The sequence below is a fragment of the Trachemys scripta genome, chromosome 3, assembly GCF_013100865.1.
Source record: "Trachemys scripta elegans isolate TJP31775 chromosome 3, CAS_Tse_1.0, whole genome shotgun sequence".
NCBI classification, from domain to species: domain Eukaryota; kingdom Metazoa; phylum Chordata; order Testudines; family Emydidae; genus Trachemys; species Trachemys scripta.
In genome coordinates, this window is record NC_048300.1 from 145,550,347 (window position 1) to 145,577,027 (window position 26,681).

The 26,681-nt window shown below is 37.7% G+C and overlaps 1 protein-coding gene across 11 annotated transcripts in view; it reads right to left on the bottom strand.

Moving 5' to 3' along the window:
• The window catches only part of MYO6 (myosin VI), a 166,671-nt gene that overhangs the window by 65,684 nt on the left and 74,306 nt on the right, over nucleotides 1-26,681 (bottom strand). For all 11 annotated transcript variants that reach the window (XR_004645196.1, XM_034766178.1, XM_034766177.1 and 8 more), the window contains 5 exons: nucleotides 19,994-20,074; nucleotides 17,152-17,332; nucleotides 13,755-13,899; nucleotides 6,930-7,087; nucleotides 5,170-5,261 (listed from right to left, as the gene is read on the bottom strand). Coding sequence is in view for 10 of the 11 variants with exons in the window: in XM_034766178.1 (XP_034622069.1) it covers nucleotides 5,170-5,261; nucleotides 6,930-7,087; nucleotides 13,755-13,899; nucleotides 17,152-17,332; nucleotides 19,994-20,074 (657 nt within the window). In the remaining variant the exon portion in view is untranslated. The remainder of the gene's footprint in view (nucleotides 1-5,169; nucleotides 5,262-6,929; nucleotides 7,088-13,754; nucleotides 13,900-17,151; nucleotides 17,333-19,993; nucleotides 20,075-26,681) is intronic.

The window sequence follows — 26,681 nt, forward strand, 5'->3', positions numbered from 1 at the left end:
CTAAAAAGCGTGTTTTGTTTGCAACCATAGCTGTCTTTTTCCCTTGCTTATCATTTAAATCTGTTCTTTGTAAATAAACATATTCTTAGTTTTACTATAAACCATCTCAGTGCTGTTATATTGAAGTAAAATGTGAATCTTCAGCTAAGCTAACAGGCTGATAATTGCTCTGTCTCTTTGGAAGCATTGAATTTCATAATTTCTGTGGGTGTCCAGTGAATACACCAGGAGACATCTCTGGGGAACTCAGGAATTGAGGTGAATTGCTTGTTACCTACAAGACGGTTTAAATTGGCAGGTTCTCGAGGAGTTTGCTGGCAAGGCAGACAGGCTGGACTGGCAGGAAGCTGACACACAGCTTAGCAGCAGCAGAAAAGCTCTCACTTGCTGAGGCAGAGGGGTAAGACAGTGGCTTACAGTTCTGGGAGTCCTGATCAGAACATCACAGTGGCGTGGTCTGGACAGGATTTACACACTGCCGACTGGTTGACTGATGTTCACATTTCAAGCACTGATAAAGTAGATTTTACGTGAGAAGGCTGGGAACAAGTCAAAAACAGTTACAGTTTGTTGTTTTCTGTTTATTTCAGGCAACGAAAGAAAGATTAAAACTGAGCAACACCGAAACATCTATGAAATTAGAAATAGCCAGATTGATGGCTGAACAGCATGATAAAGAATGAGGAGGTGTGACAGCAGTGTATGAATACCAGAAGTGGGAAGCTGAAATGAGAGCCAGAGAAAGACAACAGCAAGGAGAAGCATACCAGAAAACCCTGGAAGAGGAGACAGCTGCCCATTAGAGAAGCATGGAACTGAAAAAATGGGCAGCCCAAAAAAAGGGTAGGAAAGACAATGTAACCTGAGCTGGTAGGAAAAGCATAGACAGATCCCAAGTGTTTCCTCTTCACAAGGAACACCCAGCTGAGATAAATTATCCCCGAATATAAAGGATCAGATTGTATTGAAGAATACTTCTGTACTTTTGAAAGACTGTGCAAATTACATAAAATTCCAGAAGCCCAGAAAGTGCCCACAGTGATTGCAAAGCTCTCGGGTGAAGCATTAAATGTGTTTAATGAAGTGGAAACTGAACAGAGTTTGAAGTATGATGAATTTTAAAAGGCTGTGTTGCAAAGGTTTCAAATTACCCTTGACGTGTACAGGGTGAGATTTAGAAACCTCCAAAAAGGTGATGAATCACAGAGAATGTGTGTGTAAAATGTGTGATTTGATGAGCAAAGGGGGAAGGTGCTGATTATGACCCCTGTGCATTAGGGCATTTACTAAGCGTTTGCTCTGAGATCAGAGAAGCCATTTGGGATAAAACTTTAGGTTCTGTACAGGAAGCAGCTGTACAGGATCTAGCTGTTTCCTATGAACAAGACAGAGCATCCAGTGGGTGCATGCCACAAAGAGAAGGGCAAAAAGCCTGGTGTAAAGGGGAGACTCCATTTCACCCTAGGAAAATGTCGGGTGGTTGGAGCCCAGAAACTCCCCAGAACCGACCCATCATGGTAATCACATTTACAGACCCTAGAGGATGGTCTAAGAAGGTGTTACATATGAAACTCCACTGAACACCTGAGGAACAGTTGCCCTAAGCAAAGGGAATCTAAGCCCACATACCACCCAGCCCACATCTTTGGCAGAACAGAAGGTGGGGGCCATGTGATAAGAAAAGGGAGTGAACAAGTTGGAAAAGACAAACTTGTGAATGACCTAGAAGCTTAGGAGATGGTAATGAATACATCTGCTCTGACTCTAAAGCCAATGTCTGCTCCTGATATAAGAAATGAGCCTTCCTATAGCCACTGAACTAGCTCTGTAAATGCAGATGTGGAGAAGGAAAAACTAGGATCTCTTTCATAGAACTAGAAGGAGCATACCCCTTAAAAGATTCAAGACACTCTGAGAATAAACTATCCATCAAGAAAGTAGCTGGTGCCAAGATACAATTAGCTCCATAGAATGCCTACTGGCTTACCTATAGATATTTATATCTTTAATTCAAAATTTTCAGCCAGTATGTATGCAAGCAAATTAAAATTCAAAGGCAGTGGCTCCAGACATCTGAAACTCCACACATAGGCTCTAGAGTTTGAGGTACTCAGGAATCCCCACAGGTCCATAGTAAACCTTTCAGGTAACTACAAAATTCACCTTGTTGAAGGCATCAAAAAGAATAAATAGAATAAATTAAGTTTAGAATTTCTATGCCAAGCTGTTCTAAAAATATGAAATAGAAAAAAGAGTTAAGGTACTTTTCAGGGGATATGAACTCATGTTTTCAGACTTCTGATCTTGCAAACATCTTGTCCTATAACTCCGCAAACTTGTGGCAAAACACTATTCCTATACGTCACCAGTCCACAAGGACATTCAGCCAGATTGATTTACTTCTGACAAAATTGGAGGGAGGCATTCAGATAGAGCTTGTAAGAGAAACTTAATTAAACTTTAGATACATTTTGGAGAAATCATCCTCTCTCCACAAGGTTATATTTCATTTAAATGTAGTAACAAACTCTAAAGCCATCTCACATTATAAGTCACTAAATGAAACCCAATCTAAAGCGTTCAAACTGTTAAAATTACTTGATTATATACTCAAATGCCACTTTCATCTGTACAAAGCTTGCAAGCTCTGAGTATGCATCAATTACTGTTTTTCGATGTATTGTAATTTTAATTAAATATTCTTCCAAGCACTCACACGAATAGGCAGAGAACAGCTTTTTTTATTTCCTTATTATTGGCCTGTCTTAGCAAATTTGTGTCTGCAATAGACTGCTAGGCATATTGCTAAATATATAATCTTTCCTTTGGCCACGATCAGGAGCGCCGCCAGCTTTTCTGAAATGCCGCCCCCACACAAAGGCGAAGGAAGGTCCCGCCGCAGAAATATCGCCGCGGTTGCCGCCCCTGAAATCACAGCGCCCTACGCGACCGCCTAGGTCGCCTAATGGATTGCGCTGGCCCTGGCCATGATAGGCTTTAACCCAGCACATGTGAAGCAGCTCAAATAGTATCCAAACTTTGAAGAAAAGCACTATAAACAATGTTTAATATTTAAAAAGATAAAAGGGCCTGCTTGGCTTTAGTATATCTTCCAGGTAATTGCAGTACACTAACTATTTGCTCAGAAAAATGCTACTCAGTATAATCTGACCTTTTACCTAGTTTTCTAGTATGCTTTATAAAGTAATAAACATTTGTTATTTATAATTGTTCTCTGAAAGTACTATCTCACAGAGATGACAAAGTCTTATCTTGCCTTCAAAAGTAAAGCTTGTATGTCCCTTCTAACTTCAATCTCCTAGAAAAAAAAGGGCTACCACTAGATCGAACCCAAAAGAGATTTAGTTACTGTTAGCTTCCTTTTTTTTTTAGGTTTTTTATTTTTTTTTAAGTGCTTACTGCTATCAATAATTTAGTGAGTCTTATAAAGGAAGTACATTAAATTTAAATACAGCTAGTAAGACTGATGAGAATATTAGCTCCAAGCCCTGCTACCTCCATACAATCTCAGACTATCAGGACAACATCTATCCAACGGAAAATCCAAGAACTCCAAAAGCTCAGGATGTTTGTAGGTGATTAAATGTCATCATAGTGACCACAAGACTTTAGAAAGGTTTTTGGCCTTGGAATTTGAAGCATTTTCTTAATGTTCCTGCCATGCTGAGGAAAAAAGGTACTCAGACAAGAAAAATCCTCTCTCTCACAAGTCTGATGAAAACCTCATTTTCCAACAATTTAGTCACCGATGCAGTTTTACTTAAAACAGCTGTATCTGGGAGTTCATCCAGAAGTTCTTAAACCATGATTACAAAGTCACTTTTCTGATTGCATGGTGGAGTTTGATATTCTCTTTCAGTGACTTACATAGCAAACGTTCTCAGGTCACAAGTCCTAGATACACAGTCCTAAAATTAAAGTTAATTAGTTCCTGGGGATGAAACTGTGCCAAAGCAGCCAGCTTCTTTCTTGCCCTGAGCTTCTAAAAAGCCTGGGTCACTTAATCCAGTGTTCAGGGGAGCCTCTTCAATCTGCCCAATCCATTACTCTCGTTCTTTAGGAATATGATAAACCATTTTGACCTCTTATGCTCTTATCCCTTTCCTACCTAACTCTTCAATATTACAGGCAGACACAAGATAAGGAGCTGTTTCTGAGTCTTGCCCTTCTCAGACTGCCTCAGCCAAAGTACCAATGGTCCTTTTCAGAGTTTAACCAGTAGTTTATCCAATCATACTGGTTTTCTACAAAGTCTTTTCAATATGCAGCAGAAGTGCAACCTGAACACAAGTGTTATTTTAGTTTTCCCCCCCACACTACTTTGAAGTCCTAGATCAGGTTCAAACATACTGATTTCATGAGCACTACCTGTTGAGAATGGGTCACATTTGATAGTACTATTTGAGGAAAAAGTATTTCTTAATTGAGAGCTTACTGAATTCTGAAAGCTAAGCAGGACAGTGCCAAAATACTTGTGCAGTCATGGGGCACATGCAGTTTAATAAGGGCCCCTGAACTCTCTCTCCCCCCTTTTGCACAGGGAAGACAAGGAAAGCCACAAAAATGGAGTATTTTAGATTTCACCTTATAGTCCTCTTTCAGATCCCTCCTTAGAAATCTTCTCTGCCACAAAGCCTACACTAAACAACGGTTAGGCATTTCGTGTGCTGTGACCAGTTTATCAAACTGACTAATATGTCATTGTTTCCTGGTGTTTCCCACCCCCATCTGTTGCCTATAATCTCATACTCAGATTGTAAACTCTTCAGATCCAGGGCTGTCTCCATTGTATGTCTACTCTAGCCTCTAGATGCTAACACACTACAATTAATAATAATAATTACTTAGTACAGGAAGATGTGAGGTGCATTAATGCATGTTCCCAAAGATGAACAAAGCACCAACCAACTCAAACTGGGAAATAATTTGACATTCAACAAATGAAAAATGCTTCAACCAAAAGCAAACTACACTTCTCAAGTATACACCTGACTCTACACTATAACAGACACACAAAGTTTTTAATTGTAATTAAAAGGAAAATAAACAAAATTTATGGAAAGCATTGCTATTTCACATACCCTTATCTTAATTTTCTTTTCAGAAAAGTCAGTGGGTTACTCAGACATGAAGTGGGATATAAATTACCTCTTTCAGAATCCTTTCATTGAAGAATTGCTGCAGCTTTTCATTACAGTAGTTAATACAAAACTGTTCAAAACTGTTGTGTTCAAAGTATTCTGAAAAACAAAATGTTAAACTGCTTTGAATTATGATAAATTAGTATTCTGAAAATTTAGTTATATAACGTTGGGGGGGGGGGCAAAGATTAGTAGAGTTAACATTTTAACATCAAATCTTTTGTTCAGATCCATGACAAGCATATAGAATGAAGTGGTTTTACTGAGTCTCATAGTACCTGTAATAAGTTGGGTATAAACCAGAAATAAAAAGGACGTGAAAGTTCATGTTTCTGGAACCAATAACTTGCAGTTATACCTGATCTCACACTCTTCATTACAAGTTATTACTATTATTATACACAGCAAGAATGCAGTGGAACAAGGCCCTTATCTCCACACTACCACCTGCCACCCTGAAGCTACTTCACAGCGTGTGGAGCCTCTAGGCAGCAGCTCATCTGGGAGTGGGGAGCCGATGGAGCCATGAAATTGACAAGAAAGCCTGGCAACCATGTAAGTAACGCAGTGTCTACATAGACACTGCACAGCCCTAACTACACCAACATAAGCGCTACACCTCTCATGGAGGTAGAGTTATTATGTTGGTGTACTAGCGCACTTACATCGGCAGGACAAGGCTGTAGTGTGTACATGGACATAATTAGTTTGATGTAAGCTGCCTTATGTCGATCTAAGTGTGTACTATAGACCAGGCCTCAGTCTCTTTCTTATCTGCATATCAGTCAGTATACTCCACTCCCCTTAAGATTGTACGAGAAACTATAAGCACATTCAGTGCTACTCCTGATCTCATTGGTTGTCCAGAAACAGACCCCACTCAAGGCTTTATCTTGAGGAAGGCTTGGGCAGCTCAGTACAGCTTCATACTGACACCTCTAAAGAGGAAGGCTCCCCTCAGAATAGTGAGTAGTCAGTGCTGCTGTTAAAACCACAGAGGGTCATGGAAAGGATCAGATTTTTATCAGTAAAGGTTGGTAAATGTCAAATTGATGAAAAAAATACTTCCATAGATAACAATCAAAATTTACACGTAGACAAATTAAGAAAAATGCTACTTAAGAACATGATTTAAGGACATTTACTTTGTATATTTTGACATGTGATGTAGCCAATTTGTTTTAATGGTTATAAAACTAACTTTTTGGCTCTCAACCTCTACTGTCATTAAATAATTATTGTATGACCCCTCATCCCCAGTAGCTTCCCACATCTGTGAACCTTTAAATCAATTAAAATTGAAAATAATCCTTAAAAATAAACATCTATATTATCCACCAAAACTGTAAAAATCCAATTCTGCCACGCCTAGTCTGGGAACTTTCTTGGACTCAAACTGCACAGGCTGGACAGAGCTACACACAGGAAAAAGTAGTGTCTGTGTAGACACTCCAGTGTTTTGAAGTCCAGTTTCAAACAAATAAACCTGTCCAGCTTCACATTTGTGATTTAGAGATTCTGTTAATATCTTGAGAAACTCCCCTATACCTTTGTATCTCAGAATTATCATTAATATACCATTGTATCTACCCACAGTGTGTGCACACATACACGAATGATAAAGGACAAGAAAATCCAAAGAACTTTCTACCACAAAATCATGTATGAATCACTGCATCTCTGATAGCAGTAGAATAGGTAGAGCTGATTAAATAATCTGGGAAACATGAAACTGGCACACAGACAGACAGACAAAAGAACACTTACCAAAACCAGCTATATCTAGAACGCCAATGAAGAAAGAGGAGGTCTCAAATGGAAAACACTGGTTTACTCGGTTTACCACATGATCAAAAAGATGACTATATACAGTTTTAGCCAAGGCATCACGTGCATTGTTTGCTTGTTCTACTTTCAAGGGTACCCTACAAAACAAAAAACAGAGACATCGTTAAGTTTCAGAATCTTTTCACTGTTAAGCATTTGAGACTACAAGGATGGAGGAAGACATCTTTTGGTTAAGGCACTGGACTAGAACACTGAAAACCTGGATTCTAGTGCCAATTCAGACACAGCCTTCTTGTGTGATTTTGGGTAATTCAATCACTCTGTGCCTAACTACACTATCTGTAAAATATAGATAAATCTTCCCAACGTCATAGGAGTGTTGTGAAGATAAACTCAGACTCCCATAGGGATAAATGCCATAGAAAAGCCAATAAAATAAATAAATACACCTCAATGGAACAAAATATTCATCAGCTGCCACCATGATGGTGTCATGATTTTATTTTTGCTTTGTGTTTATTTATTTATTATAGTTTACTAAGCTTTTACAAAGACTAGGACATCAGTTTATCAGTAATTGGGGGGGTGCGAAACTGGACACAAATCTAAATATAAATGACAATTTGTTTATATGCTAAAAAGGAAGGGCTGGTTTTTTTTGTTGTTTTTTTTTAAATAGTCTGGAAAAGGAGAACATGTCCTTTGGTTTTTCTTTTTAATTTTCAGCCTTTACACTGCAATGTGCTTTTCCCAGCTTCACATTGTTTTCTTGGTTTTACTGTTTAAAAAGTTGATTATGACTTCAAATGTTACAAAATACATGATGAAAAAGCACATTGGGTAAATCCAAAGCCAGTTAAGTAAATCTAAGTTTAAATGTATTTTAAAATGTCTATTTACCATATTGGTTTTATGAAGTAGCTATCTAATCTCCTGAGAATGCAAGTCTTTTCAAAGCTAGTTGAAAGATTTACATATGAAAAATTACATAAGAATGAAGTATTATATCATCTGGACATAACAAAAATATAGATATACCTACAGAAATCCATCAAATAGTCAGATATTCATATGTACAATAAGTTATACATTTATTACTAGAAACCAATGTACAACTAGATGTGTGGGGAAAGACATCTAAAACAAGGAAACGTTTAGCTTCACTAGAAGTCAAAATATGGAAAAAGATTTTTTTTTTTTAATATATTTTAATACGGTAAAAAACCCAAAACACACACTCAAGCCCCAGTCCTGCTGCCACTGAATCAAACTGCAAAACTCCCACTACCTTCAGTGGTGCAGGATCAGGCCCTTAAAAGAGCAAAATTTTGCATAGAACTGTTAAACCCCCAGCAAAACCTGCTGTAAACCTCTTTTAAAAGAAAATTAGAATACAATATTGACAGTGCTTTGCTGATAATGGCTATTACAATTTTGTGCAGGGTAAGAAAGGCATGGAATTTAATTTTTCTTAGGAGAACAACTATGTGTCTTAGTGTTAAAAAAGATCAGTGATGAAGTGGGATGGACTGAAGGGTAAGGGCATTGGCAGTTGTGCTTGAACTAAGGGTGCTGGGGTTGCTGCCACACCCTCTGGCTTGAAGTAGTAATAACAAATGCATGGTTTCCACGGTCTCCATCATCAGGACCCCCACTACTAAAACTGTTCTAGCACCCCGAGGCTTTGGTATTCAAATATGGAGCTTTTCAAACGGACAAGAATCTACTTATCCCCAGCCCCCACAACTAAAATATGTGCTGCTGACATCCATTTAAGAGGTCGTGGTTTTCATAATTATGAAGCATTAACTACCCTACCACTCCTACAGGGCTCTTTTTCAGTTAGGGTTGAGAAGAACTGGCAGGTCAGAGTGAGAAAGCTTACACAGTGCAGCTGTCCATGTTATATTCGTTCTGTATATCCATAGCAGAGTTAGTCTCCTTTTACAAGCACTACATTCTCTTGAAAAAAATGTGTTTTCAAAGACAGTACTTCTAATGTCTGAGATCACTTTCTATCGTAAATGATAAATTAGGAAAGCAAAGACTCCATTCACTATGGACAACTACAGCTACATTACATTAGATAGTAATTAGCCTTAACACACAATCTCTTCTTCCACTAAGTATCTCCTGATTTATCTTATGGTAACAAGTACTGACAGTAATCTTATCTTATAAATAGAGGCAAGGTACCTTTATATTCCCTTTTGATATATTTAAGAGATCAGCCTGGTAATCTTCACAACAATTCATGTCAACTGCAGTTCTCTTATATAATCCAGTATACCATATTTATTTAAGGATGTAATTCTTTTAGCTATAAAGTATGTAAATGGTTATAAAAAACTGAGATGTTAAATCATTAACACGTGTAGCTAAGAAACTGCTAGGGTATTTATTCTATTAAAAATATTAGAACTACTCAAGATTGAACTACTGCAGCAATATTAATTCCAGGACTGCACAAAACAACTATTGTGAGCACCTACTGCAAACAGAAGAAACCCATGGAAAGAGAGAAATCTGGTTCTACAAATGCATTATTTACGACGTAAAATGCACAAAAGAATTACAATATAGTGTCCTGACATTGCATTGAGATGATGGAATGTGGTTGGAGAGTTATTAGGTACTGACACAGAGCAATGCAATATCATCAAACTACTTACTATCTTTCTTCCCTCCCAATCCCTCCCTCTTTCTTCCCTTTTCTTGGTTGCAAGGAAGAAAAGGAATTTTTCTTTTTCTTTCCACTTTGTCCTTCCCTCCTCACTTTCCATACTTCTAGAAGAAAAGGGAAGAATTCCCTCTGCCACATTTTCTGGCTTCTGGGATGAAGCAAGAGCATTTCCTACAATACGGGTTATTTGATCAGTTGTCCCTATATCATGCTGTGTAAGGAGACTTTTTTGTGATCCAAAATCAGATCTAGATTGAGGTAGTAGTCCCAACTGTTTGTAGTTTGTGAACTCTAGGTTGTAAAAGACTGCTTTACTCCAAGCAGTACTACTCCAAGACTAAGCATAAGAAGCTAGAATGATACCATTTGAAAACATTTTACACTATATCATCTTCTCCAAGTACATCACCTATTTCACCTTGCACAGTTCTTGTCTCAAAGGATGCATGGAGGGAGAAAAGCTGAGTAACCAAAGATACCAAGGTGCGTTAATTTTGAGAGGCTTATCAGATTTTGTATCTGAACACATTATTTCTATCTGTAGATTTTCTGGCTATGCATTGCAAGACAGCCATTGCTCGTTCAGGGAAGCTAACAAGGACAGATACATTTAGTGTCACTGACAAGTTCCCTTGGCATGTCCACTTCAGAATAATATTTAATAAATCTATGAAGAGAGCATTTAACATCACCCTTCTTGATGGCTCTATTGTGCACAGCAGAACATAACCTTTTTTATGCTCTGAGCAGAGCTATTTCAGTTGAGCTATTTCTTCATTGTGACCTACTAATTCTCTCAGAAAACAGAAATGGAGAAACCATGAACATTTTTTAGGATATACGTTTCTTTAAATCTAGAAGAAAGCATTTTTGTTTAATTATTATAAGTATTAAACACAGGTTTAACCAATTATTTTTGAAACTATTTCACTGGTAAAACCTAGATATTTCATGAAAATCTAGTGCACACTAATCTGCTTTCATTATAGATTCAATAAGGCACAAGGGAAAGAGATAAGTTTGTTAATGTGTGGTTTTCTTAGCTGAATAAGTTTAGAATAAGGCTGGAGCAGGGGGCTTAATGCAATGATTTCAGGTCTGCAGAGCTCTTCTTACTAATCCACAGAGTAAAATATTGTGAAAACTAAGCAGTAAAAGATCTACTGGCATAAAATAGTATAGCCACCTTTGAAACAGCATCTGTTAACATTGTGTCAGAGTTACCAATGAAAACATGCTAGTCAGAAAGAACATAGCTGGACTCCTACCCAAGGGGAGTATGCAGGTCTGGCAGTTAAAAAAAAAAAAATACCGATCATTTTAGTTGTAAACTGAGCAAATTTGATCTGGAAAACCATTATTACAGTCATTTTTAGAGAAGAAGTACCATAGAGACATTTGGAACAGCTTCCATATGTGGAGAGGCTAAAGAGATTAGGGTTGTTGATCTTAGAAAAGAGATAACTAAGAGGGGATACGACAGAGATCTATAAAATCATGAATGGTGTTGAAAAAGTGAATAGAAAAGTGTTATTTACCCTAACTATATTTCAGGCGGTCACCTGATGAAATTAATAGGAAGCAGGTTTAATACAAACAAGCTGGGAGAGGAAGACAGGGACGGATCATTCCATAATTGCCCTATTCTATACACTTCCCATGAAGCTGTGGTACTGGCCACTGTTGGGACAGGATACTGGGATAGATGGGCCTTTGGTGTGTATGGCAGCTCTTATGTTCTTAAACATTTGGGGAAAACTGGTCCTGTCTGCTCCAGAGGATTTAGAACACTCCTTCACAGATGCCCCCCTTCCTATTTCCAATCCCATTTTAATTTTTACCGGCAGTGGCCATCCTGAAGTTCTCACTATTGAATTCCCTTCCCATACACAATGACAAGCAGGATGAAGTGTTCACATCACTGCCTAAAGATTCCAATCATTTATTCCAGGTGTGGCCAAACTTACTGACCCTCCAAGCCACATACAACAATCTTCAGAAGTTTGAGAGCCAGGATGCATCTGCTGGGGCTCAGGGCTTTAGCCGCAGAGGGGGCACCTGACAGGGTTCAGGGCTTCAGCCCTGCTCCTATTGAAGCCCTGAGATGACCTCCTGCCCCACTGGGGAGAAGCCCCTACCCCACCACCCTGCATTTAACTAGAAATGAGAGGAAAGGTCACAAGTGAACAGCCACTTAGTATAATGTAGTAGTGGGAGAAAAAGATGCAGACTAGAGAGCACACATATTGTGGGGTGCAGAATCAATCTTAACAGAGACCTAAAATACTGTATCAGCATTAGTATGGTTCAAGCCTGGAGACCATTCTAAATAGTCTTCAGTCGGGAAGCAGGCCTCAGTGTTACCTACTTTAAAAAAAACAAAAATCTCTACAGCAGTTCAAACAGCAGACTTACCTACATTCATGTTGTGGTAAGCAACTCCATTAGATCCTTAAAGTTCAGAGTATGACCAGAGAAATGCAAGTGTTCCAAAGTGTTTTAAGATCAATTTTTCACCTCGTAAGTATGATAGAATATAAATGTACATTAACTAACTTGCTGCAGTGCTCAACTTACACTCAAGACCATAGCATGATACACCAAGGTTAAACCAAATTATTGCTCATGTTACAAAACCATTTGCTATTTTGTATAGATGTACAACACTTACTCTATTTTTGAAATTATGACAATATTTAGTGCTACAAAATACAAAAAAGATATCAATAGTTATGAGTAGCATTTTAAATCTCAAGTGATATAAATATTTAATAAAAATCTATATAATAAAAAGACTTAAAAGGAACTTCTGGTTTTTTAATGTGTTATTACTATTTACACAAGTAAATTCAATAACCCTTTTAATGGCTAAAGCACACTTCTTTCCATTTTAGTTTGTCCTCTTGTTCTATTTTTCTAACATTCCTAATGAAACAAAAGCTAACTGTGCAGTTTTCTTTAAGTCTTTGTTGATGCATATAAACCGCAACTGTACACACAGTTCTGCAAACATCATTTGCTGCAGTAGTTAACTGTTTAAACAGTAGAAGCTCAAACTTCATTGCCAAGAAACTGGAAAAATCACCCATTTTTCTGCAGACAATCATAAAAATTGTATATTTAAAAATAAAAACAGTTTAAAATCTGGAGGACATTCCCAACAAGATTATAGCAATCATATATTAAAGTTTTAGGCCTAATATTAATTAACAGTGCCAGGATCCCCTTAAATGAATATTTGTTAACACAGAAAATTAAATATTTTGAGAGGTTTAAGTATGGATTTAAGAAGTTACTGTTATACATTTAGATTTAATGCCAACTTCATTGATACAGAAGTTTAAAAAAAATTCAGAAAACTTAGTCAATTTTAATTTATTTAAAATCATTACTTAATCATAATACTGTAGAGCAATCACATTATCCTTCAAAATGAAAGCAGATATAAGAACACAGAAAGGCAACAGATACATTTTAGATCATTTAGTAAAATCAAACTACTATAATAACCACCACAAGCAACCAGCACAACCACCATTACTTACAAGCTAATATTTTTCACTTCCATCTCCATTTGCATCTTGAAAGGTGCTGCACACTTAGTTACAACACTACATTTTTCCCTTACCTTTTAAGTAATCATTGTTATGCTAAAATTGATTCAGTTTGTACTTAAAAGTGGTTAAGCATGTGCCTTAGATCATTTGACCTTTCTCAAATGTATAAGCAAAGGGCTGAACTCTCTAAACAATTTATTTCAGTGATGCTTCTTATATTGTATTAAATATCTCATAATTGCTGCTTTTGTTACACAGATAGTATCCAATTCCTACAGCTGAAGGTGGGGGTAAGAGAATAAAAACTGGTATGGTGGTAGGCATTTTATTTACTGTTTCAAGAACTTTGGTATCAGGAAGTTGACTAACTTACTAAAGCAATGAGAAAGACTGAGAAATCTGCATCAAAGTCCATGTTTTAGAGACTGTTTACAGACAACCAGATGTATGTTGAACAATGCAGAGTTATTAATTAAAAAAAATATCTATAATCACTTTTACCATTTATTTTTAAATGAGCTACTTTTGCATTTACAGCTGAACAGTGGGGTGTTCTGAACTTACTTTATAACTGTTCCTTTGGTGCCCCCTGCTGTTGTAAGCATGACTCTGGTGGTTAAGCTGACACGCAGATCATCCTGATCCAAACCTAGCAATTCTGCACAGTATTCTAGAGACTGACTAGATTTGTTCTTCAGAATGCATCCACCTAGTGAACAAGTTAAGAAAGATGTTACAACAAAAGCCAGCTGAGATGACAATTAGTGACTATTTATTTAATTAAAAAAAAAAAAAGGATGAACTCAGAATGTCGACCGATCAATATCCACCTTTATATTACTGATAATTTAGTGATTACACGCTATTTACTGAGATGTGCGACAGAAGTTTGAGAAATATAAACAAGTCATATAATGTCATATTAATATGACATTTTTGTATTCACAAATCCCCTTTTTTCTATAAGAGGAACAGCTCCAGTCTAGGAGCAGAACAGGACCAGAAAAAAAAAGAAACACTGCAACCTGAAGATCGATTTTCCTAATCCATAGAATTCTCGACATCAAAGGATGTATTTCTTGGTTCTAAAAACTAAAGATATATAAAACTACCAGCTCTTAAAGAAAGGATTATCTCAGAACATAGAAAGAGAGTTGGAGAAATAAAGGTTAATGTTTGATAATGTACTGTAGTTGTTTATACTCTTCCTAATTAGTTATTGTTATACTGCTTTATTGTATATATTTTGATAGCTATTTTAGAAAGACTTTTTAAAAGATTCCTATGTTTGTAAATATTTCACCCATATATTTACAAGTCTAACAAAATTATTACATATCTTAGTTCTTATTTCACTTGATGGTTGTTGCATTTAATTTCTGAAGCAGTTTATCCCCACATGCCATATAATAAATCAGACTTTATTATCTCAGAAACATGGCACTAAACATGATAACCCTGAAATTAGTTAACCATAAACTTATATATGGTACACAAGAAAAATAAGGGTTGACTTGGCAGAAATGACACTAGTTTCCATTAAATGCTTTCTTTGACAAATGCACAGTGAAGGACTTTCCAGCATTACCATGTTTCATGATGCTGTAAAGTGTAATTAGAGTAATAGATTTTTAAGGCCAAACCTGTCTGTACTATAGCAATTCTCTTATAAAAAGACAACCAGTCTTGATTTAAAGATTTCCAAAGCAAGAGAATCCACCACATCCTTACGTGAATTGTTCCAACTGTTAATTACCTTCAGTATTAAAAATTTATGCTTTATTTCTGGTCTGAATTAGAATCTGCTCATAGACCCACAACAGTTTAGCAAGGCCTTGACATTAAAAAATCAGCATTTTCCCATAGTTAAGGTTTCTGTATCTTCAAAAAAATAAAATAAAATGTTATTACTTTTGCCAGAAGCACAAACCTTTTATCCCTCATAACCCTAAAACTAAGGTGGAAATATTGTGAGGGTAATCACAAATGATGAAGAATTAAGGGATTCAGGCAGTCCTCCACTAACTGTTCATTGACAGACAATAAAACATTTGAGTTCTTTAAAAGACTAGTGGTTTTGTGAGAAAATGTAATGCCTGGGAGTAAACTGAGCTCCACTGACACGCCACTTTCAAACATAACTTTTATAAACCACAAGATTTTGTCTGGAAATTCTCCAGCTTTCTGAAGCAGCAGCAAAAGTTTAAATCAGGTTGGTATAAACACACTTCAAGAGTGGAGTCCTGCTCCAGCAGAATATATACGGCCCATCAAAGCTAGGCTACCTTTCTGCAAGTTTCAGCAAGTCTTTTTGACACCTCTATGTGTGTACATGGGAGGGGGGAGAATGGGTGGGGCTTTTACTCACATTTAAAAAGCTTTGAGCTCTTAAAGATTTTATTCTAGAAAATAGTTTGAATTCTAAGTTTAAATAAAAGACTCTGCCCTTTTATGTCCCCCTCCATCCATTCCATACTGTTCCCAATCCCTGACAGTCTTACTTCCATGTCTTCTGGCCTCTGCAATTCCCTCTTCCTCCCGACCTGTCTCCTTGCTTCACCCCAACTCCACCATGCATCCCATGCTCCTGCCCCTAATCACCCATTTGCAGGACCAAACAGTTCCTTACTACCCCAGCCCACTGCCCATCTTTCCCAGCCTTCTCTTCTTTCACATTTTCCACACCCAATTCATGCCTGGAACAAAGAGCTAGTCAATTTACACTTATAAACCTCTAAAGCCTCTAAAAATAAACCTACCTTATAAACCTCTAAAAATAATTTTAAACATTCCTCTACATGCGCATTCTAACAAATTTGTACAAATATGGACCTGGTTTTGCAGGTTGCAGGAGGTGGGGAAGAGAACAACAAGTTAAAAAGCCACTATCTTACCATCTTAGTTATACACAATTTCCACACAGAGAATATTTCTATCCTGGACAAATTCAAAGGGTCAAGATTGGGGTTCTCTTAAGTCTCGCCCACAAAACAGAGCAGCAATAAATAAATAAATGTAAAGAAACAAGAAGGATAGCAAAATGGTAAACAGACCTAACAAAGTCTCGTAAATTGCATAGTAAGATTATCAGTTTCCCAGCTCCTCCGTACTTCCCCTCCCCCAGCCTTCCTGTACCTTCAATTTATATCTCTGCTCTAGTTAGCCCCCAACTACCCTCTTCCCTACCAATTGTAAGATTATAAAGCGGATTATATTACAGATCTTCCTTGAGCCCGAAATTACTAAAAGGAAGGTATTTCTCTATACCCAAGTAAACAAAACAACAGACAGCTGAGTTTCTAATCCAAGACATGCTAGTGATAAGAGCCAAAATCAAGCTAGAAAATTTTTAAAAATTGAATGATAGGTAAATTTTCAAAACACAGCAGTGCAAAACTTCATTTCTGATTTCTACCAAAAACTTTCCAGGAAACCTGTTTCCTGAACAATTTCGAGGGACTGTGTCAGTGCGTTTGTATATTTGTTGATAAAGTTAGAAAACAGGACTTCAAAAAAAAAAAAAAAAAAAAGAAGAGGTTGATAATGGGCAGCTAAATTAACTTTAGCTATGGAGCAGATATTGAACAGGATTGTGTTTCAGAATGTAGTGTGCAGTTTACCTCAGTTAGCCATCTTCTTGACAGAACAAAAAGCAATGGTCTCAAGTTGCAGTGGGGGAGGTCTAGATGGGATATTAGGAAACACTATTTCACTAGGAGGGTGGTGAAACACTGGAATCAGTTACCTAGGGAGATGGTGGAATCACCTTAGAGGTTTTTAAGGCCCAGCTTGACAAAGCCCTGGCTGGGATGATTTAGTTGGGGACTGGTCCTACTTTGAGTAGTGGTTTGGACTAGATCACCTCCTGCGGTTTCTTCCAAACCTGATCTTCTATGATCTAGTCAAGAAACATTCACGCCTTTTTAGAAGAAGACTACAATAATTAAAAATTTCATCTAACCTGAAGTACTCCCAGCTTCCTCAAAATCAATATTTCCAAGGTGAAGGACACCAGCTACTACTCTGAAAAGATCAAGCTTCTCTGCATCATCCAAGCCAATCTTTTTCATTGCTGTGCACATTCTGTTGAAGTCTCCATGGTCATCTAGTAGAGGATCCTTCAGGGAACCTGCTTTTAGGTACTATTAAAGAGCAAGAAAAGCAGACAATTTAATCAAATGATTGAAAGTAAATTGTAATTAATAATTTAGTTTATGAACAAGCACCACAAAACATGCAAAAACAAAACCATAAAAATATATAAAGGGACTAAAGATGTTACTATTTGTACATGCTTAAAAATACAAGTTATAGTATTTTTAAGTGTCCTTAACTCTTAGAACATTAACCAATCTTCAGAAGAGACCTAACGAAGTAGGAGAGTTTGACAGCTAGGGGAGGGGAAACAGGAAAACAGAAACGGTTCAGCAGTAGTTAGCATGGGTGATGGCAAAAAAGCAGTTGTGAAAGGTTCAGTATATGAACTGGGGTGCGTTTCTAGTCTTTGATGGGGAAAGACAAGTTGGGGTGCTAGTGACAACATTATTATATGTATGACATTGACAGAAGGAAGGAGAAGGGGCTACAGGATGATTCAAAAATGGAAAGGAATGGGAGTCTTTCATCGGGCGGTTTACAACAGTACACTTGTTTGCATTTCCTGTTCAGAAAAGTATATTTGTCTGCAGTGCTTTAAAGGTTAAAAGACATGCACCTGTAAAATATTATATTAATCTTTTACTGGTTGTCTTAATACAGTTATGTGATATTCTGGTGTCATTTCAGGGTGGCGATAGTAAACAACTGCTTGCAGCCAAAAGGCTAAATCAAATGTATACACAATTTTTAATTTTACAATTAAATTTTAAAATGCTTTAAATTGAAAAAGATTCCTAATTTAATTGAAATAAGAGTCCATAGAATAGCCGATAGTGAAAACACTATCATGTCAGAATAAAATAGCGCATGCATCTGAAAGATTCACGTCAAACAGTAGTTAGACACACACACAAATTAAACTACATTTTCTAATTATGTAAAATGATCACCTCATCTTCCTGATAAGGAAAAGAAAAATAATTTCAACATTAATTTACCATTGAGCTATTTCTATTAAAATATACAAAAGGAACAAGTTTAATAAGTGACAGAGCAAAGAAGACCACTGCCTATCTAAAAAGAACTGGACAATACAATAGTTTTCAGTTAGATAGCTAGACTTGAGGTTCTAGTGGACTATGAAAAACTTGCTTTTTTCTATTACTCCTCAGTAAATAGTTTGCCATCCAATCCCAAAGAAATGTAGTTCTTCAAAGACAAGGGCTTAATACTTAGTGGTATCATGTGTTTCACTACTTAGTGGTCAACATTCATTTTCAATATCATCTCTTTCTTTTAGTACATTTTAATTCAGACATTAACAATGGTTTCAACGTGAACTTTGGTATAAAAAGTGTCCACCAAAGAACAGTATTTCTATAGCTCAGCAGCACTCGCAATGAACTATTAGATTAAACATTTTCTTTGATTGGCTTAATTATCTGCCAAGTAAGACATTCATGATGATACCTTACAGCTTGGTAGTGGAAAGTCAAAATTTAACGCTCCCTCTCACCCACAAAACAGTAATAAACCACTCCAGGGTGCACATTAATAGGCTATTGGTACACGAGTGGGATGCATTATCAGGCATTCAACCAAAGATCAAGCGCCTTGAGCCACCTGAGAAGTTCCACAATAGCCTTGTTCAACTACCTGAAGTGGCTTACTGTTATTAGAACATCAGTTCCAGTCATTTAAATTACAGTTTACAAAATAATTAGTTTATTTTTGTGGGGGAGGTGTGAATTTTCATATGTTCTACTCAGAAATGCATTGTTCCACTGGGAAAAATAGTTCCTACTAGTAGGATAAGAGAAAACAGTTGAGAAAAAAAAAAAAAGTGTGGTGAAGAGAACGTGCTCTTCCTGGGGATGAAGTCATAAATTGTGCTTAAAGAGTTGGTGTGTGGCTATAACACCACTCAAAAGGCCTAGCCAGCCAGTGAGATCATGGCTTTTGACACTTAGTTCTCCCAGTCACATGCCTAACTTAGTAATTACTATGAAATACAGAATTGTTCAAAACACCACAACAGCACCAACAGAGAGATTTTTTTTTTTTTAAATTATGAAAAAGAGAATTCAAACTCAACTGGTTAAACTTTGTAACAGAAAAAAAAAGCTTTACTTGTATTTTCTGCTTATCTGTTTCTGCATCTAATTCATAGGAATATAATTAATTATACAGTAATTCCAAATAATTCTCTGGATAAATATATCATAACCAGCCATTAACAAAAACAAAGCAAAAAGGTTGTCAACAAAATCGTAAGTGGTAAATAAACAATGCTCTGCAAAGTATCACTGTAAGAGAAACAAGAATTAAGATAACATTCTGTACAAGATATTTATTTTGTCTCCTGTTGAAGATCTGCTGGGCCATTAAGACAAAAATAGATATTAAAGTATGATGAAAATTAAAAAGGGATTTTTAAAATATTTTAGGGGTTACATTTTAGGCTATAAATTTACATTTTTGGTTTTTAAAAAGTCCTTCCAGTATTGAACCTGATAATAAAATATTAGTAATACTCCAAAACTAGAACTTTAAACATGGCAGCCAGTTCCCATTTAAACCTGTCAAGTAAGATGTGTAAAATGAACATTTCATTTTATTCTAAAACAAGTGTGACTGACATTTTTAACATTATCAGCATAAGACAGTAACTTGAAGTAACTGAAAAAGTGGAAAATATACCATACCTCAGGACTTTTGCGATTTTGCAAAATTTGCTTGTCTGTCTCTTTGGTAGCAAAGTATCTAGTGCAGCCACGATTTAAATACTACAACAGAAGAGAAAAATGCATGTCATATATAAATACAATAAAACTGCAAGGAGATAATTAGCTAATGAGCTAGTGCTTCGGACAATTACAGTATATTATACTAACTCAGAGGTGCATAACATCTTCTAACTTCAACATATGACACCAATTGCATTCTATCGGGCATTCAGGATTACTTCCTTGAAAGCAATATTTTATTTATAACAATCATATCACAGAATTGGAAGATGGGAACAAATTTGAAAGTAATTTAATTCTAACAAAAGTACTTCTTGTAAGCAAATTGGGAAGACACAGTCAGAACTAATAAATGAACTATTAAATCAGACACACAGCTATTAAAGGAACATCTTTGTGACTTGAAAGAGACATATAATTCATATACATACCTCAGCATTTAGTACTGAATTAAATCAACCTCGCAGCTGGTATTCACGCGCTCAAGAGATGGGTTCGTTATCTTATGTGCATGTATACTGCCTGGCTTTTCTATGCGCAGGAATGTAACCACTAAGAAGAAGTGTTGTAAACAAAGTAAGGAGAGAAATAAAAACCCCAGGAAAAGTTTTCCTGGGAGGCTTTTTGCTTGAGGCTTTTAAAGCTCTCTAGCTACCACAGACCTGGCGTTCTGTTTCCTTTCCTGTGTCGTCACCACATATCTCCACACCAAAGAAATTAGTGATACCTCAGCAAAACAAAAGCTAATAATGATGACGTACATCAGACCACTGTGTGAAATTTCACACCAAAAGGACACCTGCTGTTGGAGGAAAACATGAGTTTATGCCCCATTTTAAAAAGCAAAACATATGAAGATGCAACTGGTACCCTCATAATGGACTGCTTTCAAAAGATAAGAGAAATGAAGCTCCAGATAAGGGAAAAATAGTTTAGAACTGGACAAAATGTGTATTCCTACACCCATACATAACTGCAGTCAAGCTTGGTTTTGGGGAACTGCATTTGCCTTCCCATTTGTAGTAGGAAGCTGCAGGGGGGCATCAAATAATAAAAACAGTACTTATTAGCATTTTACATTTTCATTTACATTTGTGCGATACACAAACTTTACCTTAATTAATCTTCAGAGCATTGTTATGGAGATTGGTTAGTATTATCCTCAATGTTAACAAAGCTGCCAAGTTTTACACTGGTGAGAGAGACAAGCTTTCAAGCCACACACAAAAGATTGTCTCTCTCACCAACAGAAGTTGGTCTAATAAAAGATATTACCTCACCCATCTTGTCTCTCTAATATCCTGGGACCAAAATGGCTACAGCTACACTGCATGCTGTTTCATGGATAGGTCATGGGCAGTAAACAAAAAATTCATGGCCCATGACCTGTCCATGACTTGTACTATATACCCCGACTAAATCTTGGGTGCTCTGGGAAGGTGGGCAGCCTGGAGATGCCACACCTGCTGGGGAGGTGGGTGGGCAGTGAAGAACGGCCCACGACTCCCGTTGCTGCTGGGGATGACGAGGTTTGGCAGGCTTCCTACCTGGCTCAGCGTGGCTCCCCTGACATGTCTCTCAAGCTCCTAGGCGGAGGTGCGGCCAGGAGGCTCCGCATGCTGCCTCTGCCTCGAGCACTGGCTCCGCAGCTCCCGTTGGCCGGGAACTGCAGCCAATGGGAGCTGCGGGGATGGCGCCTACAGGTGAAGACAGCGCACAGAGCCCACCCGTACAATACGTTTTAAAAATAGAAATGTTTCTCTATGCAGTGAAACACTTAAGGAGTTGACCTCAGAAATAGTTTTGTAATTGAGAAAAAAAGTTATATGTTTACATGAACAGGACTTGAGGTTTCCAGTGGAAATCTTACAGGTTGACAAAGTGAACGACTGTGGAATTTAATAGTTTCCTATAAAGAAGAAGCTTAATCCAAACATTGTGCGTTTTATTATAAAACAAAAAACTCCAGTCAATATATGTATTAGGTTTAGGGCAAAAAGATATTTTCAAAGCATATAATAAAAGATGACGATTAGGGTTTTCAGAGTTTAGCAAGATTAAACACCACTGTGTCATTTTCTTCAACCTTCACGGTATTTGTTGTCCACTATCATCCTCAATTATAAATAAATAAGGGATTGCATAATAGATTTGAGTCCTAAGAGGACTGACACTAGTTTGGGACCTCAGTTTGTAATCCTGAAATCTGTGAGACTACTTATATAAAAATAACCTTAACATAAAAATGAAGTTTATGTAAAGGGAGTTTTTTACTTTAGCTTTTCTAAAATAATCTTAAATTTCTGTGATAACTGAAGAAAAGATGATGTACCTTAATCTCAACAAAAGAGGGAGGAAGAATTAAAATATTACATTTGCTGTTTGCACAAAGTGAATCTTTCTCACCATGTAAGTCATTATTTGAAAGCACTCGATTAAACATCTAAATAAAACAAACTATTCTGCAATTATGCAGACTGGTGAAAATAATCTTAACACATATTCAATGAAACTGAAACACCTGGGAGGAAATAATATTTAAACAACCTAACTTTAGTAGCGAACAGCAAATCAAATCAGTTTATAACCTGGTACAATTGCAAAAAAATAGCCAGTGTGATTCTAGGCTCCTTAAATAAATGCATCATCATAAAACAGTAAAGTAACAGCACTTCTGCATAGGCAGTGGTTCCAGTTATTACCAGCACTGGACTCAAAGCTCAATTTTAAGCAGAGCATAAATCTGGCCTCCACTTTTATAACTTTGCAGAGGTTTGAGATTCAGCTCCTGCAGCAAACATGAACAGGTAGGTAGGAACACAATAAAGAAGGTAACTGTGGAAAACTGTTTCCACATGATGTGAAAACAAACGGATTTGTTAAATAAAAAACACCCAAAAACAAAAAACAAACAAAAAAAACTTTTTTAGTCGCAAGTATTTCTGGAGGGAAAAAAATCTCATCCTAAAGAACTGAAGCTGTCTTTCCTCAGTTACCACACACTGTATGGGCTTCATACACAATAGATAAATTGAGCAACAACATTAGAAGAATCATAGGAAGAATTTGTAAAATGCAGAATAAAAAGCATTACAGATCTACTGCTATCCCTGGAGCCCAAGAAAGTATTTGATAAAGTAAAGTTCTTAAAAACACTAATATTAGAGATGGGGTTTTGAGGCAATATGAAGACCTGGCTAAACATATTATGGGACACCACTTCCTCTGCCAGGATAAAAATTAAGGTGTTCAACTCTAAAGAATTTCATCTACAAAGAAGAATCAGACAAGATTGTCCTCTATTCCCTTTGTTGCTAACCCTCTTCAACGAACCCGTAAGAATAGCAGCATAGCAAGGAGTTACAGTTAATAAAACAGAACATAAAACTGCACTATATGTAGATAATGTGCTATTAATGCTTACCAATCCAGCATAATCTATTGCTTTCTGAAAGAAATTCATGAGTTCAATGATAAATCAGGCTACCAAAAATACTAAATCTGAAGCATCAAATATAGGGCTTGAGTAATCTACAGTGAAACAGCTACAAGATACATATGAGTTTGTATAGACTAAACAAAGTACTTAAAAGAAAATATTTCTCCTAACCTCCATCAGCTACATGAATTTATTTTCCTCCCATTATTCCCAAAAAAATGTGTTGGATTGGAATAAACCAACATTTTTGGGGGGCGGAAACTACACCCACTACTGGAAAGTCCAACTCAACAGGCCCCAATCTCCGCATGGCATACGTTGTTACTGATAGATCCAGCAGATAGTGATGGAAAAAATGGAGAAGTAGCTAAGAACATATTATTTTGGATCAATGGGGAAATGTCTGGAAGAGATCCAAAACATCATCTACCTGTGTAATCACTATGGAAAATTATTATAAAATACTTTATGAACAGTACCTCACTCCACTTAAGCTAAGAAAGTTATACAGAAAGGAGTCAACTTTAGATATGGGGGAATAGGGTCTGTATTATCTGTATTACCATAGCACTTAGAAGCCCTAGTCATGGTGTTGTACAAACACAGAACAAAAAGACAGTTCCTGCACCAGAGATCTTACAATCTAAGTAGAAGACAAGAGAAAACAGATAAATACAGGCAGGACAACAGGGGAATACAAGGAAACAATGAGACAATATTGGTCAGGATGAGGCATCATGGCAGAGTTCTAAGGAGACTCTGAAGGAGAATAATAAGGCAGCTTTGCAGATGTTTAGGGGGACTTCCTCCCAAGCATGAAGGGCAACATAGCAAAGCATGAAATTTGAAAATGAAACAAATGAGTATGGGATACTAGCATCATGGGCTGACTGGAGATGAGAATAGACATCTGGATAAGTGTATGGGAGGCCATAGGTAGGTATGTAGGGATAATCTATGAAAGGCCTTAAAAATGGAAAAAAAGCAGCTTATGTTTGATGCGATAGAGAAGGAGAAGTCAAGAAGAGAAGGGGGACATGGTCAAACTGATGGACTAGGACAATGATCTTTGCAGCAGCATTCTGAAGGGATCTCAGCAGATTGCATTTGTCAAAATAAAAGATGACGATGTCCCAGGAGACAAGACAATGAAAGACTGGAGGAGCATTTTAGCTGTGTGGGTGCATGAGAAAGGCCATGTCTTAGAGATGTTATGCAGAAAGAATTGGCAAGATTTAGACTTAACCTGGATGAGAGGCGAGAGAAAGGTCCAAGCTGAAGAGGATGCCCAAGTTATGAGCCTGACAAACAAGTAGGATGAGGGTGTTTTCCATAACAAGTGAGAAAGGAGGTCGTGGGGAACAAATATATTTTAGTTATGTTTAGCTTAAATTGAGGGCTACTCATTCATGAGGAGATGTCAGACAAACAGGCCAAGATTTTAGTTTGGATAGAAGGAGAGAGGCCTGGGGTAGAAAGGTAGATCTGTGAGACCTCAACACAGAGGTGATAGCTGAATTTATGTTTGCAGATGAGATTATCCAGAGGTAAGATATAGCAGAAGAAGAGAAGGGGACCAAGGACAGAGACCTGTAGAACCCCCATTGAAAGTTGGAGAGGGGATAAGGAGGATCCTCCAAAGGACATGCTGAAGGAGCATTTCAAGAATACGAGGAGAACCAGGAGAGGATGAAGTCACAGAAACCAAGGGAGCACAAGGTTTCAAAAAAGAAGATGGTCAATGGTGTCTAAGGCAGCTGACAGATCAAGGATAAGGATGGAATACTGGTTCTGAGCTTGAGCCTTTGGTGAGAGCAGTTTCAATTGAGTGCAAGGGGAGGGAACCAGATTGGAGATGGTCTAGAATGGGATCAAAGGAAAGGAACTCCTTTTTGACAATTGCAGATAGCACATTCAATAAGGGCGACGAGGCAGTAGTCCAAGAGGTAAGTAGGGTCAAGATGGTGGCTTTGGGGGAATTTTTTTAAGATGGGGGAGACTAGAGCATGTTTCTATTCTGAGGGGAACAGCTGGAAGAGAGTGAGAGGTTAAGGAGAAGAGTAAGGGAGTGGATGAGAGTGGGTCAGAGAGAGATCAGGGGACAGAATGGGGTCACTGGGTCAAGTGGAGGGGTTAGGAAGAGGGCAGATGAGAAGCCTCTGACTGTCACAAGGAGACTAATAAAAGCATTGTAAGAGGGGAAATGAAGGCAAGCCAAGGGGATGGGATTTTCTGTGTTATATTTTGTCAATTGGACTCAGGGAAGAAATTGGCAAGATCCTGTGCAGAGAGGAGAGTGGAGGCAACAAGAAGGAAGGGTTTGAGCAATGAGTCAAAGACGACGAAAAGGCAGCTGGGACTGCAGGAGTGGGATTCAAGTTGTAGTAGTAGAGATGTTTAGCTATGAAGATGGCAGAATTGAAGGAGGAAATCAACCTGATTACAAGATTCCTGCCAGAGAGATACTGTTGCATGCAAGGAGGAGCAGAGGAAGCAGATGTGCGGGGAGAGCAGGGAAAACTTTACAATGAGGGAGAGATGGCCTAAAGAGTCCAGGATGGAAGGGAGTGAAGCGTACAAAGAATCAACCACCATAGTAAGGAAGAAAGAGAAGAGAGGACAGGGCTGAGAGCAGAAGAGAAGTCATCAACACTGATTTACTGGAGATCATGGAAAGGCCAACTGACAGGTTATGGGGGGAGGAGGGAGAATCATGAGGGATGGTCAGAGAGGGGAACTCAGCAACAGAGAGATTAGAAAGAGAGCAGTGCTTGGTGAAGACTAAGTCAAGTGAACAGCCCTTTGGCTGAATGGGAGAGTTCAACCAGGGCTATGGATCAATTGAAGAGGTGAGGGTGAAGAAGTGTGCAGTCGAAGAGTTGGATGGGTCAACAACATGGAAACTGAGGTCACAGACGATGAGTGTGGGAGATAAGGAGAGGAAAAAAGAGCCAGGAGTCGAAATCAGAGAGGAATGCTGACAGTAGATGACAGCATCATGGAGTGGAAGGAGAGTCAGATGCAGTGTGGTTCAAATAAGGAGAAAGTGTGGAGAGTGGAGGGTTGGAAGCAGCAGGAATGGGAGAGAAGCCCACCGCAGTCTGATCCAGAGCAGAAGTATCAAAGAAGTCTCTGGCAGATGCGGCAGCACTAAAGGACTGTCCTATGAATGGATCCTGATCTCAGAGAGCCAGGAACTGGAAGGTG